We start from the raw sequence: 18,635 nt of genomic DNA, 5'->3' as shown, positions 1-18,635 counted from the left end.
TACATCGAACCCCCCCCCGCCCCTCCCCCACTGTCGACTGCCCACAATGCGGTTTTCCATCCTCGCCACGTGTTGCTCGTTTTACCCAGCCCTGGAGGGATGATGGACTGAGTTGACCCTTGGCTAGGACGGTCTCGTGACAACGGGTCCCCCGTTGTTGCTTTCACCGACGCAGAATAATCCCCAAACCCCGAGATGTATAACCAATTACACATTGGCCTCGCGAAAGTAACATAACCCATGCGGTGAACAAAGGTTAGGCAAGATCAAAGTTATTCGCAGAGAACATAGTGCCCCCCCCCCCCGGCTTTGCCCACCGCAACCCTCCCGTCTTCAGGAACACAAATCGGTGCTCGGTGTGGTTCCCGTGCGACACATTCCATCAAGCAAACATCAAAAATTGCCGGCGCGGTGTCTCAGCGGTAGAGGCGAGTGACCGGCAACTGGAAACTATTAGCACGGTTGGCTACGTACGGTGCGAAAGAGGTTCAAAATACACACATACAGCTATGGTAAGACCCACCAAGCTACATAGCTCTTCTTCAGAAGCGACCTGCCTGTCACAATTGCTAGCTCAGCGAAGTGGCTTAACGGGTGGAAATTTAGAGCAGCCAAATGCTGTAAACGCGCGATGTTCATTCTATGGGAAAACCGGAAGAGCCGGAGAAAAATCCACGCGACCACGGGGAGAGAGAGAGAGACACGCAAACTCCAAATTAGCAGGCATCAGCATCGGGATCGAACCCACGACCTCGTGTATACCAGGCATCTCACCACCACGGTTGGATGCGAGCTCAAATCCTGGTTGTTGAGTTTACCCGACCTATCATCCCCTATGTTGAGGGTCGATAAAATTAATTCAACTTTTGGACGACTGCCGTGGAGGACGCTGACGAAGCTTCACAACTCCCGTGACCTCCCGGACCTAGCAATGGAGGTGGTGCAATAACCACGTGGATAACCGGGCTGCTTGAATATTAACAAATGTTTGTGTTGTGTCGGCCACTGAGAGCAGAAAGTCGCAGCTTCGTCCCCCCCTCACCCTTGCCTCTCCCTCGAAAATAAAGGCTGTTTGGTGCCAGCCATAAACTTTTAATGCCACCTAAGGCATTCAGAGGCAACTAAATTTGGTGGGGACTTTAATGATCTTTGTAAAAGGCTGCAGGCCAAGCACTTTTATTTAATAGCGTCAATAAAAATCCATTCCTGTTGTTTTTGTGTTTGCTGCGGGTTTCAGGGATGGGCTCTTAACGGTGTCAGGAAGCGCAGTGTTTACCGTACACACGAATGGCACCATCGCTCTTTACCAACACACACACACAGACGTATACACACTCACAGCCACGTTGGGTTCCATTTATAACCAGGGGAAATTAGTCGCCCAAATCAAAACCGTGCTGTTTTTAACGTAAATAACTTGTGTATCTTAGAGTTTTAACATTTTACGGACACTACTGGAGCATTGTGCTGTGATTTATGCATTGCTTTTATTGCAGGCGTCCTGATTTCAACCGTCTGTGATTGGATGGAATCTATCACGTGCAGTTTATTCAGACTTAAAACGTATTCACGGCATCCTAAGTGCATTTATTTGCCAAGTTACAACAGATGCGTACCCTTTTAGCCTGTTAGTGAGCAATGTAATTTTTTTGGAAGGACGTGTACACATTTTTCCAACATAGTTATTTACAAATATAAACGAAAATGAAGTAAAACACTTGTTTTTAAAAAAAAACTGAACTGTAAAGCGGATAACACGCACACACCCATATATAAATTGTGCAAATTATATTATTTAACGGGCACGGTCCCAAAGCGTCTATCGCGAATGTAAACATTGATTTTAAATCGATGAATCGTTGTACATCTATACGGTCGCATCTTTAAGCCACATGGGATATCGGGGCCCCAAACTACATTTCTAACAATGACGTGCAACTTAAATGGATTTAGCCGACGGCGACAGATGCATGCACACACGTGAAGACTCGCACACGCGAGCGTGCACTCACACTCGTGTGCCGTATTGCCAACGGAGAGTTTCCCAAATCATGCCCCAATGTCATTATAGGGTCAAACGAAACCTTCGCTTTGAACCGAATTAACGTCAGGAAGCAGGTTGACGCAATCTGCCGCATCGCCCTCGTCATCGCCTCCCCCCCCCCCAAATGATTAAAAGCACAGCACGGGAACGCGCGAGCGAGTCAGCGGCAGCGAAGTTGGAAGCTTCTGCGGATTTCTGCCGCTCCGCAAGCCGTCTCCTTTTCTTCCTCTCCCCGCGCACCTCCCCTGCTCGCATGTCTCTCTTCCCCCCCCCACCCCCGCTAAGGCCCTGTTAGTGTGCGATTCGCGCGGGGTAGCGGCACACAAAAACGGCTCTCCCAAGCGAGACAGCCCCCAAATAAACCTCAGGAGACAATCCTAAAGAAAAGGCCCCGAGGCGTGGAGGAGGGAGCTCTTCAGTCACGCACCACCACCCCTCGCAAACGACGCTTTGGGGAGCCCTGGCACTCTATGGCGAACCACGGAACACCATGGCGAACCACGGAACACCATGGTAAACCACTGCACACCATGGCGAATCACTACACATCATGGTGAACCACGGCACATCATGGCGAACTACGGCACATCATGGGGAACCACGGCACTCCATGGCAAACCACGGCACTCCATGGCAAACCACGGCACTCCATGGCAAACCACGGCACTCCATGGCTGACCACGGCACTCCATGGCAAACCACGGCACTCCATGGCTGACCACGGCACTCCATGGCAAACCACGGCACATCACAGCGAACCCCAGCACTCCCTGCCGAGCACACGTTACGGCCGCCCGTCCGGCTGACGGAACAGCACAAAAGCTCGTGCGTCAATTCGTGGCGTTTGCGGCCACTTTAGGGGTGGAGCGATGCATCAATGAATCTGGTTCGCATCAACGTACGCTCGTCGCGCTGATTGTCGCGCATTTGTAAAATAAATAATCGACTCAAGAAATGCGTCGCGATTCCAAAATCGCCAACAAGGAACCGCGAAAATGGTTGTGGAATCACCGCGAGGGGGGTAAACTTGGTCACGACGTGACATTCATTTCGGAGCACAAACACGAACGAGGGACATCCGGTGTAAACATTCCCCCCAGGTCTACCTTGCGAAAGCCGAGGGGAACCTCAACAGGTTCCCACGTGGTCGAAATAAAAAGACGCGGAACTGCAGCGACAATAAAAGAGACGCCTAAGCAACGCATTTCCCCATGCGCCCGGCCGGGTGCCAACAACTCCGTGCACGGTCTTGGGGGGGTGCAAAAAAATATAAATAAAAAATGTTCCAGCTTGCAGTTCGTTCGCCAACGTGTCCGTTATTGTCAAGGGTACCGGGGGGGGGGGGGTGCGACACAATGGTCGGCCGGCTAAGAAAAACGCCACGGGGCCTTTTGGTGGGCAGCGAGCGTGCGGGGGACAGCGTGAGCAATGTTCCCATAGAAAGGGTCACGGTTTAAAAAGAGAAAATCCTCAGACTTAAGAGCAGCAGGGTGTGCACACCAGTTAGTGGTCGGGCGCCGTAAGCCGACAAAAATTTACAAGTCTGCGGGGGGAAATGATAGAAATTAGATGGAAATTAACCGACGCTGGCAAATGATTAAAAAAACATTTTCTCAAAACGACCAAGCAAAGCAGCAAAACAACGGCGGGCAAAATCGTCCAAAAGATAAAGTCAAACGCAGAAATTATACCCGACAACGGAACGGTCAATTAAGTTTATGACAAATTAAATGTTACTGTCTGGCCAATTACTGTACACGATTTGCCTGTTCTCCACCAGAAGTGGAGTGAGCAGAATAATCGCAGTGCTGCACCTCTACCGGTACGACCGGTAATGTTCGCAAGTTACAGCGAAGCGTTTATCGGGCAACAAGTTCCTTTTACTCTTACAAAAGAGTGTGCTGGCTGCAGAAGTCCAAGATTAAAAGTTAAGCGCAATACTCCGTGTGCCTAATCTGCCGCTGCCCGTAAAGGACGGCTACCCAAACGAAAATAAATGCAACACAATTAAAAAGGTTCTGCCCTGGCAAGAAAAACACAAGTCAATCAACGGGTCATTCGAGGGGCCTTTATAACTGCACGCAGAGAGCTTTCACCTCGGCTAATGTGTGAATCTATTTCCACCAAACGGATGAAAAAAACACACACACACAGTCTTGTATATTTGTAGCAGCCTCTGTATAAATGTATTTGAAGTAAAAAATATTTCTTGAAACTCGGCACAAGCGGAAGAAGGAGCAACGCGAGGACCCCGACATCACGCCAAAAACATTTCGAGTCGAACCATGCGAAAAATGTAAACTTACGTCCGTCTCAAACGAGCGCGGTGGGCATTCATAACCAACGTGTAATCGCGTTCTCGGACAGAAACACGGTTCAGCTGAAGTAGAGGCCCCACGGTAAGATTAACAGTCTAAATTTTGTGTATTTTTGCGGCATGGAAAAAATATACCGCGAGTCAACTCACGCGCACGCGCGTGCAATCAATCAGACTAGCGGAGGCGTGCGAAGGACCCCGGGGTAAATGTTCTGCTGCGAACACGCAAACCTCCAGGTCACCGAATGAGATTTGCTACGAATGAATCATCAAAATAACATCTTAATTTATTAAAGCGAAGAAATAACAGAAAGGGTCGCTGCAGCAAACGAGGAGGGTGGGTGGGAGGGGTGATGTACGGTTTTGTGAGCGATGGAAAAATGTCTTTTGTTTACCGTACTCGGCTGGGGCAAAGTTTAAAACAACTGTCTCGAGCCGTGAGCGAAGAGAAAAAACGTTGCGAGCGTGGCCTGCATCAGAGAAGATTAGTGGCTTCAGGAATGCAGTAATTTTAGACCTAAATTACGGGCAAACTGCTCCCAGAACCCTCGCTCAACTTAAAATGCCACGGTTCTTCTGCCCCACATTTTGCCCCTGCCCCCCCCCCCTGGAACAATCCCCCCCACCCACCCCTGGAACAAAAAAATTATCTAAATCATTTTTTTTCTCCCGACCACAACGATGTTTGGGCCAGCAGATGCCGGGAGGGGGGGGGGGGGTTACATTTTGTTTTTGAAATCCAAAAAACGAGGGATGAAACTAATATTTTGAGCACTGTGCAAATACAGGCAGAGGAGCAACGTTTCACGGCCGAGGGTGTGTGGAGCGGTGGTTATCGCACTGCGTCACAACTCAAGGAACCCCAAGGGGGGTTTGATTCCTAGCCATGGTTAACGTTAGCGGCTCGGTCAACTTAGCCTTCAAATGAGTGCCTGATGTGGCCCGTTACACACTCCAGCACTGGGGGGGGGGCAGACAAAACGTGGTCAGGCATGGTGCTGGATGGCCACACCATTTCTCCCTGGTGTGTGACATGCAGGTTTGTAATAGGTGCTCACGAACAGCACTTTCCCCTACGGTGCAGCGAAAGGCTAAACAGAGACCTTTGTGTTTGTGTTTTGTGTGCACAAGCCTCCTTGCCGCAAGTGAGTGCATGTGTGTGTTTGAAATGTCAAAACGCATTGGAGTGAGTGAATTCAATTTCCTTGTTTGTGTGTGTGTGTGCAGTTGTTTAAAGAGTGGTCAAAGCACTCGTATATACACGCATTGTGTACATTTAGGCATTTTATACGAGATACAAAATACAATAACAGCATAAAATTATAATTATGGCAAGACAAGTCACGACTCAAAGTTCACGGCTGAGCGGGCAATGTCAGCGGAAAGCGTGTTATGATCTCTTACATAAACCGGCACGAGTCAACATATTTTTCTCATTAGCAAAAAGAAAACGAGTCCATAACACATTCGTCGATTACACTTCCTTAAAAATAAAAAAATAAACATAAAATCGTACATGTGCTCTGAAAGGCCATTGCAAAGAAATATCGCCAATTGCAGATTTTTTTTGTCCTTGTAAGGCCACACACACGGTGTTATTCACGAAGGGTGGCGAGGCGTTCTCTGTTTCGTGTGCTTGTGCATCGCTGCGAACGCAGCGGTAGCGGAGTCACCAAACATGAATGTTTTATCATCAGCCACGCTTCGAATTCGCAACGTTATTCTTGTTAGATGCTTGGTCTTCTTTGTGCTTATGTATCACAACAGATTGAATGTTAACAACAAACGTAGGATTGAGTATTAGATGTGGGAAAGGGTGGGGGAAGGTCAGGAATTGTGTTGGTTAAATTGTACTCTTAATAAGACGGAAAAAAAACGTGAAATCTTAAATTCACAATCGATGAAGAAAAAAAAAGGTATTATTTAGTAAGTGCCGCTTTTCGCACAACTATTGCGTGCGTTTTTAAAAAAAAAAGTCAAGATATAAATATTTGTTCAACCGACTTAACAACAACTAACTTGTTGATCCACAGATGAGCGTGCGTCTCAAGTAAAGTTGCACTACAGAATGGCCGGTACACGTGACTACGCGAGGACGTTTACTTTCGTGAGCTGCGCTTCACCACTGCACTTTTAAAATAACCAGCAGGCCGATAAGTGCCATAACGGCGAACGGTGAGTTATGCAAACGCTCCCCTCTTTATATCAAGCAGCACAAATACAATACACATACGTAACAAACAAAAAACTTTAATAGTTTCTTCTTCATTATTATGATACTTCTTCTGCACGGAACGAACACTGCTGCCACGACTATAGGGACTCCCACACGTGGCTGGGTTCTAACAAAAGGCAAAAGATATCAAGCAAAAGCCCCCGGGGGTGCACTCCCCCCCCACCTCCTCGCCCGCTCATCCATGACCCCCTTTTATACGATTGTTGGTGGTCCCGGCCTCTCTCACGCACGGCCAAAACCCAGGCCCCCTCCTGCCCCCCCCCCTTCCTTAAGATCAGAGTCACGAGTTGGGCGGCGAGAGAGAGAGATGCTATCGGGTTTCTGCATTCAAGACGTTACGGGTTTCTCAGTCTATAGCCAGCAGCAGCAGCAGCAGCAGCACAGGGTCCAGGTGGACTCAGCACCGATGGGCGACGCAGCGTGGCTCGTGTGGTGTTTAGCTACACCCGTGGCCGGACGGCGACTCGCTACCCTCCCCAGACGTTGCATGTGGATTCGGGGCTTGTTCAGTGGGGCAATCGGAAGGTTGCGAGTTCGAATCTTGTCTCAAGCGGCGGTGGGGGGTGCGGGGAGGTTGACTCGGCCCATCGTCACACTTTGGGGGGGGGGGGCGATAAAAGGAGTACTAAGCTTTGTGGGGAAGTCAAGAGCGGTTTGTCCGATGGGTAGACTCACCCCCTACCATAGGAATGTGGAATTTCCATCACTGGCTCACAGTGATAAACGGGAGGTGAGCGCTGTATTGATGCTCGTTCGAGCTGGAGATCGCTTTGACTTGTCAACCAAAGTTCACCGATACGACTAACGGGGCCTTTGGTGCTATGTAGTCGTGCCAGGTGGGATGATCAACACGTGTTTTTTTTTACATTATGAATGCATCATGATGCTGGAAGCTGGATATAAGCACACTCCTCAGGAGCAAGGCCAGCTATGCTTATATCCCAAGTAGTGTGCTTGTGTTAGAGATACCCTTCACCTTCTACATAACCAGTGCGATATTGCCATGATGTTGCTCATACCTGAACTGTGCTTATAAAAGGTGAGCTTATATCCGGATTCTATTGGAATTATTATTCGTATCGGTATTCTGAGTTCTGCTCGATACTTTACTTTTAAAAACGCAGCTAGTGTCAAAGCACCCCTCTGGGTCATTATGTCAGGACGCTCATGCAAATGAGTCTTCAAAGTCTGAGAATATCTTTGGCAAACAAATACATTATTATAAAGGAACCGTAACTTAGACGTAACCATAACAGTTATGTAAGAGAAATGTCTGCTGCAAACATTATCTGGGCATACTCTTTGGTTTAATTCGGTTAAGTCACGTAGGTAAAAAACAAATTAAAATAAAAGAAACAATTTTTATTTGTTTTTTACCTACGTGACTTTACCTAATAAAACCAAGGAGTATGAATTCTTGCAGTCACGAAAGCTTCAAATCTAGAATTATCTGGGCAATTCCGTGGGGAAAGATTTGTGTCCACGTAGCCAATGAGTTAGATTTTTAAAAAGCTATCTTAACAGAGACACGCGTCCGGTATCAATGGCTCTTCGTCGTCTTAGCCGTGATTGATGCACTGCTGGACGGAGGCTGCACCAAGCCATCGCCATCTCTCGAGGGGTGTGTATCTCGATGCCGCGATCCGTCGATCCAACCATCATCTGCATACGTGCAGGATTCTACTGGCTCCATCTCCCCAGAGGTGGTCCTTTGGAGAGCGTTTTCCTTCCTAGTGATTATAAACTATTTTACCAGGTAAGGCCCACTAAACTATGTGGCTCTTTTTCAGAAGCGACCTGGCCACAAATGATAGCTCAACGAAGTGGCTTATCGTGTAAAAATTGATAGCAGCCAAATACTCTATATGCATGTTTCTAAATGTGGAGGGGGAAACCGGAAGACCCATATAAAAACCCACGCGAACACAGGGATAACATGCAAACTCCTATATACAGGCGTCAGGGTCGGGACCGAACTCACGACCTCCTGTATACCAGGCGAGGTAGTTAATATCTCACCACTGTGGCGACCCTATCTCATGACCCCTTACTCCTCCTCCTGCGGCTGCACCACATCGCCTGCGATCTGGCTATAACAACAAAAACCAAAGCTCAGCTGTTATCCGTGCGCCACGCAGCATTATCCACGTCGACGCACCTCCTCGCAAAATTTACCAACGCGGCTCTCTTCGGCCACCCCCCCCGCCCCCCACCAACGTCCGCGGCATCAAACGTCGCGCCAGTCAGATCGACTGCGGCTGAGCCGGCGAGTGGGGCGCGCCGAGAGTGGGCCCGGCATTCGGGGGGCTCTGACCATGTGAGTGGGGGGGCGGGGGGCCCTGAGAATGGGGGGGGGCTGACAATGGGGGGGGGGGCCCAGAGAATGCGACATGCGCTCAACAGGGTGGAAAGGGAGCAAGGGTTCAAAGGCATCACAAACAACCTCCGCTCTGCACCCAATTAGGATCGCGGCCAGCCAGCGATTGAGGACGGCAAACAAAGGCCGCGTTATTGCGCGTCGGCCCTGCCGCTGCGTGCATTAAATCGCCCCCCACCCACCCACCCCCCTGTCGCTTCCCATTTGATGTGTCATGAAAAGGGCTGCCCCCTCCGCCCGTCCCGTTACACCGGGGCCACATGCCCCCAACCTGCCCCCCCCACCCGCGCCCTCCACCCATCCCCCCACCCAGCGGGCCCCGCTAAGCCCAGCTGCACCACCGTTCAACCTGGGAGGGGGGAGGAGGGGCGGGTGAGGACTCGCCAAGAGCTGTGACGGTACGAGTTGGGTTGTAGCTCTACAATGCGCAGGAGGTGCGACTGCACCAGGGCTCCACGTGTCGAGGAGGTCCAGGCACCGTGTTACAAAGAGGGACAGGGACAGCGCTCCCCCCCCCCCCCACCACCCCATTTCATTCCTTGCACCAGGGGGACCCGATGCCTCCTGCCACGCTACGCCGCTGGAGGGTGACCTGGACCCAAAGACGCGCGTGCCGCCGAGTTTAGCGTGAGCGCAAACTGCACTTGTTCATTGCACCTCTACGGACACGCGGGAGCCGTGCCGCCAAACTGGGGCCATCGCCGTTAACCCGGGGTGCAGCGGGAGCCACATAGAAACCATCAGAACCCAAAGGAGAATCAACGGAGCCACCACCCGATCCCACAACCCAAAGAGGCCACCGAAGACCATGAGTAGAAACCATCAGAACCAAAAGGAGAATCAACGGAGCCACCACCCGATCCCACGACCCAGAGAGGCCACCGAAGACCATGAGTAGAAACCATCAGAACCCAAAGGAGAATCAACGGAGCCACCACCCGATCCCACGACCCAGAGAGGCCACCGAAGACCATGAGTAGAAACCATCAGAACCCAAAGGAGAATCAACGGAGCCACCACCCGATCCCACGACCCAAAGAGGCCACCGAAGACCATGAGATTCCAGCAATTTCCATCAGAGGCTCCACATCGCACACGCAAAGGGACCGCACGGAACAAACAAACTATTCAGACCCTCCTGCGGCCACACTTACCAACCACTCACTTCTTGCGTTTGTCGGTTTCAAAATGCGGATTATAAAGGGAAAAAAAAATCTGAATAGGAACTGAGCACACGAATGAGAGTGACTCGCGTGTGTACAGAATGTTAAAGCATTTTGAGCATCTCCTATTAGCAAGGTCGGCTACGTATGGTGCGAAAGAAGTTAAATATAGATATATGTTGGCTATGAGTGGGAATTGTATTTGAGTCACCGGGTTCGTAGCACGATGCGCCAACTTGCTCGCCTCCCTCGCTCTCCGCAAGCTCTCTCACGCTCTCTCACGCTCGCTCAAAAGCAGAGGCTGGGGACTCACAGCGAGCGGTAAACTCCACCGCGGCGAACTCGCGCTCGCCGCTCGCAGGGAAGGGCACCGGGTCCACGGTGATGTAGTAGTCGGCTCCAAACTGCAGGTAGTCGAAGCCGTCGTAAACGAACTCCTGCGGAGAACACACGGTCGAGATTGAACCCACGATGTCCTGTAAACCAGGCAAGGTAGTTAACATCTTGCCACCGTGGCGCCTCCCCATCCCCCCAACTCAGCGTGAGGAGGCCTTCATCCAGCAGTGGACCGACACAAGTTTCTAAATTGTTGTTGTTATTATTACTACTACGTGTGAACCCGCAATCCAACCTTGTCAACGTCGGCAGCAGTGAGCGGATTTTCCAGCAGGATCTGCTCGCACTTGGAGTAGCCGAAGTCCCCGCGTAGACCCTGGAGGTTCACCTGGTACCCACGCAAAGCCTCAACACCTGTACCACGCGCACAGACACACACACGCAGACACACACGTCACGCGTCACGATCCGCCAACTATCGCGCGTCAACGTTTCCACAACCACCGAGAAGCAAACCGCTCTGGTTCATGAATGGGGAAAACTAAAAACTTTACTTGTTATTTTACCAGGTAAGTGCCCACTGAGCTATATAGCTCGTTTTCAGAAGAGACCTGGCCACAAATAATAGCACAACGAAGTGGCTTGTCATGTGGAAATTAATAGCACCACGGCGGCGAGATGTTAACTACCTCGCCCGATATACAGAACGTCGTGGGTTCGATCCCGACCCTGACATCTAAATACATGGAGTTTGCATGTCCTCCCTGTGGTCGCAAGGATTTTTCTTTGGGTCTTCCGGTTTTTCCCTCCACCTTGAGAAACATGTGTTTAGACTATTCAGCTGCTATAATTTTCCACATGATGAGCCACTTTGTTGAGCTATCGATTGTGGTCACGTCAACTTCTAAACAAGGGCTATATAGCTCAGTGGGCCTTACCTGGTAAAATAAATAGTAAAATGATTTAAAGTAGTTATGAGATTGTGGCGCGAGAGTGGAAGTGTTAACGTCCTGCAGACTTGAGAGTTCACAGGCTGATTGGTGATTTATAAGAAGCTGTATAAAAAGATAAAGCAATTTGTTACCCTTTATTTTGGAGGAGGCAGGGCATGAATCTTATAAACAAGGAAGAAAAACCGTGCATACCCATGGATTCTGTAATGCTTTCCAGCGCCCATTTATCTCCGTAAGTAGAGCATTTAATTCCTCAAAAAGAGACATGAACACGTGATCACATCACCAGGAGCAGAGGCGCACACGTGTCGTGTGAAGTCACCACGTTGGCCGAGAAGGTTTACCAAATTTGTCCCTGGGTTTTTAAAAAAAAATTTGCTCTTTGATCAATTTGCCCGATTTTGTCTGGCCCAATTCCATTATAGCACCACAACGCAACGCAATACCAACGGATCATTTACGCTGGGGTCACCGTTTACGAGAATTATCATGACCCAATGTTCCAGACGACAGATAGACGGACAGGCACAGCTAGCGCATTGACCCTTTTCGACCAGAGATGGAAAGTTTGAGCACTTCAGGGAGCACCTGCTTGGGGACAAAGTCACAGGCTCCACCCGCCCCTCAGCTTTTGCATCCCGAGGCCCAGGGCATCGTCCAGGCAGTGAAAGAGTTCCTTTGTTAACATCGAGACGGTAAGTGAGACGCACACGGAGCAGGCCTATCCCCCTTATCCGGGGCCGAGAACGCGGCGGAAAGAAACAAATCTGCCTCGGCGGCCGTTCGCTTCGGTAGCTCAGAAGCCGGAGGTGGGGGGGGGGAGGAGGTGGGCGTTTGTGAAGAACTAAAACACCGTTTAAAACAAACTTGTCTCCCGAAACACAAAAGAAAAACAGAAAACAGGACGTAACGCACGAACGCGCGGACACAGCGGCGGCGGTGAGGGTCACAAGGCGACCGAACCTTAAACCTGATCCAGAATGGGAGAAGGGAGGTGGGGAGAGGTGATGGTGGGGAGAGGTGATCGGGGGGGGGGTGGGGAGAGGTGATCAGGGGAGGTGGGGAGAGGTGATCAGGGGGGGTGGGGAGAGGTGATCAGAGTGGGGGGAAGGTGGGGAGAGGTGATCAGAGTGGGTGGAAGGTGGGGAGAGGTGATCAGGGTGGGGGGGGAGAGGTGATCAGAGTGGGGGGGAGAGGTGATCAGGGTGGGGGGGGGGAGAGGTGATCAGGGTGGGGGGGGAGAGGTGATCAGGGTGGGGGGGGGGGAGGTGATCAAGGTGGCGTGGTGGGGGGAGAGGTGGGGAGAGGTGATCCGAGTAGGGGGGGGGGGGTGGGGAGAGGTGATCAGGGTGGGGGAGGGTCCTGGAAGTGACTCCCTCACACGTGAGCTGGAGCTGCAACTTCAGCAGCCCCACTAGCGAGGCTCCGCATCCATTTACTGAACAAACACAGGGGCGCGTCTTCCACTGCTATGCAAACCCACCCACACGCAGACATACAAAGACCCCCGTATAGCCTGAACAGTCTCGTGGGACAAGTGCTGTTAGCGAGTAACACCCAAGAAGGCCGGTACGGCACACGAGGTGGTGGGTGGGTTAAGAAGAGCGCCGGCACAAAAGATGAAACCTAATATTGAAGACTGTCACGACATTTTTCAGTTACTCTTTCTCAAGAGTGTGTGACACTTGTGTTTGCGAATGCAAGCTTTCATCTTTGAGCAGAACACCGAGTTTGGCATTGGCTGTCAGCAGTGATAACACCACTATCTTGCGAGCACCCTTGAACTCTTTTGATGAACGTGACGCTTGTGTATCCGAATAAAAGCTGTGTAACTTATACTTGACTTTGGCACTGGTTGTGATGAGAGAAGAGTTCAACGGCAGTGGCACTATCTTGACATTAGCCGGAGGGAGGAGTAGGAGAAGCGGAGGGTGAAATAGACATTGTTTATATATTAAAAACCACACAGACACACACCACACACGAACGTACGGACGGACGCCGGGGGCGCGTCCAGCTGAAGAGGGTTAAGAGCCTGGTGCACGCGGGGAGATCGTCTCGCAATCCGCGCCCGCTGCCGACAGAACCCCAGGCCAGAGTAAGCAAGGGGGAACATGACTTCTCCGCGCAGCCGAGAGCATCGCGACTGACATGACCGCTCAAAAAATAACACGGGGGAGGGGGGGGGTGAAACTCGTGCGCTCACGCGGGCGTGCGCGCACAGCCAGTCGAGCCGCAGGAGACGCGCATGGACGGTCGCGGGCGACGTACGCTCCCATTCAAAAGATCCGGCGAGCGGCGGGGCCCGCCGGGGCCCGCCGGGGCCCGCCGGGGGGCATCGACTCCGCCACCGGTCGCCCCGAGGGGCTCGCCGAGTCGGGCCGGGGTGCGCCGTCAGCGCGGCCTCCGACGGCTCGAGGCATGCCCTCCCACGCGTCACGATCGGAGGGACGGAGAGGCGGTGGCGGTGGCGTGTGGGGGCCAAGGGCCGGCCGGCAGCAGCGTAAGGACTTCCACCCTCCACCCCCCCCCCCCCGTCAACGATAAGGAGGAAGAGAAACAGCAGCAGTGGTAGCACGAGGAGGAGAAGAGAGGGTCAAGTAAATGTCACGCCTGGCTGCGAGTGTTTGATGCCGCGGAAGGCCGGCCGTGGCAAGTGCTCGCGAGGCAATTAAAGCATTAACGCCCCACCGCCGCCACACACAGCACAAGCGGTGAGCGCTCTCGCCGGCTGACACCGCCGCAGCAGATTGCGAGGGCTTGCTGGATTGAATCGGGCAGCGGGCTTTGCAAGTTGAGCTGTCTCCTACTGCTGCTGCTGCACCAGTGAGCTGCCGGCTGTAAAGTGGATGCACGTGCGCAAGCGGTACATGGGTATAGACTGTGGATTTAGTTTTGTGTTTGTTCTTGTGTGTGTGTGTGCGCATGTATGTGTTTGCATGGGGAGCGGTAGTGTAGTGGTTAGCGGACCGCGCTACAAACCCAGGCACCCGAGTTCGATTCCCACTCATGGCCAACACCAGTGACGATTATCTGAACCGATCCTGGGCCTCCCCGAGGTCGACTCAGCCTCAAATGAGTACCTGCTGCGGTGTGTAAACGTCGCCACAAGGGAGACAAAGGTGGCCGGGCGTGGTGCTGGCCACCCACCCGCTCGTGTGCCGTGCCGGCTTTCATAGGTGCAAGCTAACAGTACTTACCCCAACAGTCGGTCAAAGACTATACGGGAAATGTTAGTCTTTGTATGTGTTTGCAGTACATGCACATGGACCCGTGCGGCCAAGTCTGTGCGGGTCTGCATGTGTGTGTGCCGAGTATGCATGGCAACGGCGCCGCAAACAGCAAGGTCACACCGAGGTTCTCCTGCCACAGTTGCCCCGCTAATTTGACAGCAAACGCCGAACCCCGCGGCGGGCTCCCCTCTCTCATCTGCAGCTTCAAGTGAAATCACCGAAGACGGTGAACGTTGCTCAACCCGAGCTCGCCCACCGTTAGATCAGTTTCAAACTACCCCCCCCCCCTCCACTCAGACCCCGTGCAACAACAAAAAACTCAGAAAAATTGCACATTTACTCGAATTAATATCGTCCGCGGGCAGACCGACTCGCCAAGCCAACAGAGAGGCAAAAGTGTAGTTAAGGTGAAACATCTTTTTAAAGAACTCAAGGATTTCTACTGATTTGAGCATTTAATTTTCTGCACATGCTGCTGCTGCTGTTATTGCGCTGGACCCACCTGCATCAGAATCCGAATCAGAAACTTTAGACCGGAGGAATCCGATGAGCTACGAAGCTCTTTTGTTTTCACCCCCCCCCCCCAACAGATGTCTATTTTGGGGGCGACCGGGTCAGTGTTGCGCTGCTCACAGCGCCAATCCTGCGCGGGTGCTCGTGGAGCGGGGTCCAGACGCCAATTGAGGATGAACAATGAGCGAGGGGGACCGCTTTCACAGATCGCGAACGCTCTCCACGCCATCGCGCTCCGCTTTAACCGCCGTCCGCAAAAACGGCGCTCGGTAAGGGAGCGGCGGTCGCTGGGGGGGCGACTCGAAAGTCGATTCGTGATAATATTTTTTTTTTCCGGGTGAGACCGCGTGAATGGAAAATGTAAAAACCACCTCCACCCGACGCGGCCAAATAGTGAGGTTTGTCACGTGTTCAATTAATAATTAATTTATTTGTAAGGCGCTTTCCACTAATGTCTCAAGGCGCAAAAAGGTAAACGCGCAACTTCCGTAGGCGTCTTGGCCTCATGTTAAAGTATCCTGCTTGCGATGTTAAGCTGAGTCTGTTTATCCAATTTGCGTGTTATGGGCAACCACTGTTTTGTTATTGATTTTCACTGCCGGGACAATTATATAAAAAAAAACATTTTTTAACACAATTGTCATTTATCTGACGGCAACAACAAGAGCAACGGAAAAAGAACACACGAATCACACATTCTCTACGTTGCACTCTTAAAAGTCGCTCTGTAATTATGCGCGCACCAATTGATGAATCGTCACCCCGCAACCTCTGCAGTAATTGCTCTTTTTAATTGCCCAAACGCGGTGTGGGTTCTTAAATGGTCTTGAGATAATTCCATGGTGGTAAATTTCAAGGTAATAGATTTCCTTTTCTGCAAAATGCCTCTGCCTGGAAGTCTGGGATAATTATCTTGCGGTGTTTACGGAAACAGGCTCCTCTTGAACAAGCAGCTTTGGCATGCCCCAAACAATCCATAACCTTCCCACCGACAATTCGCCACATATATATGTGTGTGTAAGTGTGTGTGTGGAACAAATTAAACAATGCCCGTGTTTTTTTCTGCCCCTCAAAGCTAATTTAAAGCCTTCAGCTATGAAATTCTGAGTAGAGGGCCCTGCAGTTATGAAAAGGTTATCACGCCAAAATTGGCCCTCTAGGGAGCCCGTCATTTTGTCCAATTGAGGCGCCCCGAGTGTGGCTCCCTGAGCCTCGGGAATGTCCGTCGCAAACTAAGCCACATGTGCTGCGCCGAAACTTGCCTTCGGTCGAGGGGATGCCCATCACGGCGGCCTTCCCTGCTTGCTTCTGCCCACTATGGTAGACTGCCATGACACACTCGACCCCGCTGTTGATGTTCAGTTTAGCGTTTTATATATAGAGCATCGTCGTTCGAAAAAATGTGCTTCTGACGATCGCTGAGGACCCACGGACGAACTGCAAGGCAGCAGGTCAGGCGGTGGGAGGGTCCTATCAACAATTGCCCAAGCTCTGCAGTCCCCCGATATATGCAGATATTTTCAGCCAATTCACGAGTGTTTTACTCACCTTGTCGTGAACATTTTCGCCTCCAATGGCTGCAGGGGTCACGTGAAACCATTACATGCAACATATACAAGTGGAAAGATTCTTGCAAGTGCAATTGTATAGCACGTTGTGCGCATGAGAAACAATATTCGTTAATCAACGCACAGGGTTGTAGCTTAACTCTAAACTCACACTCGTTTATAATACTGTGGCCTTAAAAGGAAATATATTTACAGGCTTTCCTCGCCATTTGTAAACTTGGTGTCCGTGATTTTTGTTATCCACGAATCGCATCTGGAACTCTACACGACTGCTGCATCGAGAGAGAGAGAGCGAGGAAGAAAGTGATGAGATAAAGAGATGAGAGATACAGCGATGAGAGAAAAAGTGATGAGAGAGAAAGTGATGAGAGAGAAGGTGATGAGCGATAAAGTGACGAGAGAGAAAGTGATAAGTTATTATGATAATGTTCCCGTATTTCATAGCTTATTTGTGGATTCATTTAAGGTCATTGGTACTCACGAACATCTCCGGGAACGTGTCGCTCCCGAATAACGACGGAATACTGTAGTAGGTTACATTTCAGGAAATGGCCCTCTCCTCGTGTGCTACGATGGCCCTTCTTTCGCCAAAAACCTCTCCTCTTCTATATTTTCCCTTTCAAGGCCACAGTGTTACTGACGAACGCCTCTAGTTTTTGTTGTGTTTTTTGTTACGTGCGCTTGCGCAACGCAAGCGTCACCAAATAATTTTCTCAGTATTTTTTACGCACCGTTGCATGAGGACAATGTACACTGTGGTGCTTTAACCGAGCCCTGAACAGAGAATCGCTGAGAGCAATGCCGCAATGAGCGGCAAATTTACAGGGCACGCTGACCAAACCAATAATGCCACCAATGCCGCAAATGATACGTTTATTTATAACATCGGCTTACACGTTTGCTTGACGTTAGTATCAGTTACACTGAAACTGCATCGCAATCGGAAGTTAAGAAATAAAATGTGGTTTCTGTAACAACAAAAATCCCACCACGTAAAATTCTACGACCAGCACCAAAACCCGCTTTAAATCAGATCTCACAGCCACAACAGAGCAAATTAAAATGCCAAGAAGCCTGACCGTGTTTACCGGAGTTAAATATTAAACCGCACAAACAGACTGCCCTTAATGGGATGACAGAGGGGCAAGTGTTAGGACCGTGGCTTTATAGCCGCAGATGAGGGCAAGCCATCTCCACATCCGGGCGGTGCTTTGCTGGCCCGCCGTTGGCTTTGTCTTGACGTGCAAAGCGCTGACCGCTGATGCTCGGCGAGAGAGGGCCTTGAGCCATGCGACAAGGCATCAAACAGTCAAGTTTGTTTCGGGTGAAGACCACTCAGCTAAGAATCTTTTTTTCTTTTAATTGGCGACCCAACCAACACGGTTGAGCACGTTAGATGGGGAAGGGAGGGCCTTACAGGGGGCTGCATAGAAAGAGAGGCAGGAAATTGTTAGAAACCATCACGCAAACTCCGGTCGTCCTCGGTTAGCAGCTAGCCATCGAACATTGATCGCATTGCGGGGGAATTAGTCAAGGCCAGAAGTAAGGGGGAGGAACAAACGATCACATTGGCGAGCCATCGAACACAGACGGTCACCGGCATCACGCACTTTCAGACGCGCTTCTGCGGCCGTCTGGAACGCTCTTCCGTCCGATATTAGGAAGCCACTGGAGCTATGCACTTTTAAACCTAGATTGAAAACGGATTTCTTTAGAGCCGATTTGTGTTTCGTTTGTTGTCCAACCCCCACATCTTCAATTAGCACGGTTGGCTACGTACGGCATGAAAGAAGTTCAACATATACACATACATAATAAATAATAGTAAATTAAGCGTTAACCTGACATCATTGTCCTAAAGCCCACGATATAAAAAAAATATATAGCCAGTCTGA

The 18,635-nt window shown here is 50.8% G+C and overlaps 1 protein-coding gene across 1 annotated transcript in view; it reads right to left on the bottom strand.

The window, feature by feature from the left end:
- IL17RD (interleukin 17 receptor D) overlaps positions 1–18,635 on the bottom strand; it is a 91,366-nt gene that overhangs the window by 32,573 nt on the left and 40,158 nt on the right. Inside the window, exons 4-5 of the mRNA XM_032966670.2 lie at positions 10,769–10,887; positions 10,451–10,574 (exon numbers count right to left, since the gene is read on the bottom strand). Coding sequence (XP_032822561.2) covers positions 10,451–10,574; positions 10,769–10,887 — 243 coding nt within the window. The remainder of the gene's footprint in view (positions 1–10,450; positions 10,575–10,768; positions 10,888–18,635) is intronic.

Source organism: Petromyzon marinus, chromosome 36 (assembly GCF_048934315.1).
Source record: "Petromyzon marinus isolate PM22_M1 ecotype Great Lakes invasive population chromosome 36, UKy_Petmar_22M1.pri1.0, whole genome shotgun sequence".
NCBI classification, from domain to species: Eukaryota; Metazoa; Chordata; class Hyperoartia; order Petromyzontiformes; family Petromyzontidae; genus Petromyzon; species Petromyzon marinus.
The sequence above is the reverse complement of the archived record's forward strand: the minus strand, read 5'-3'. Positions and strand labels throughout refer to the sequence as shown.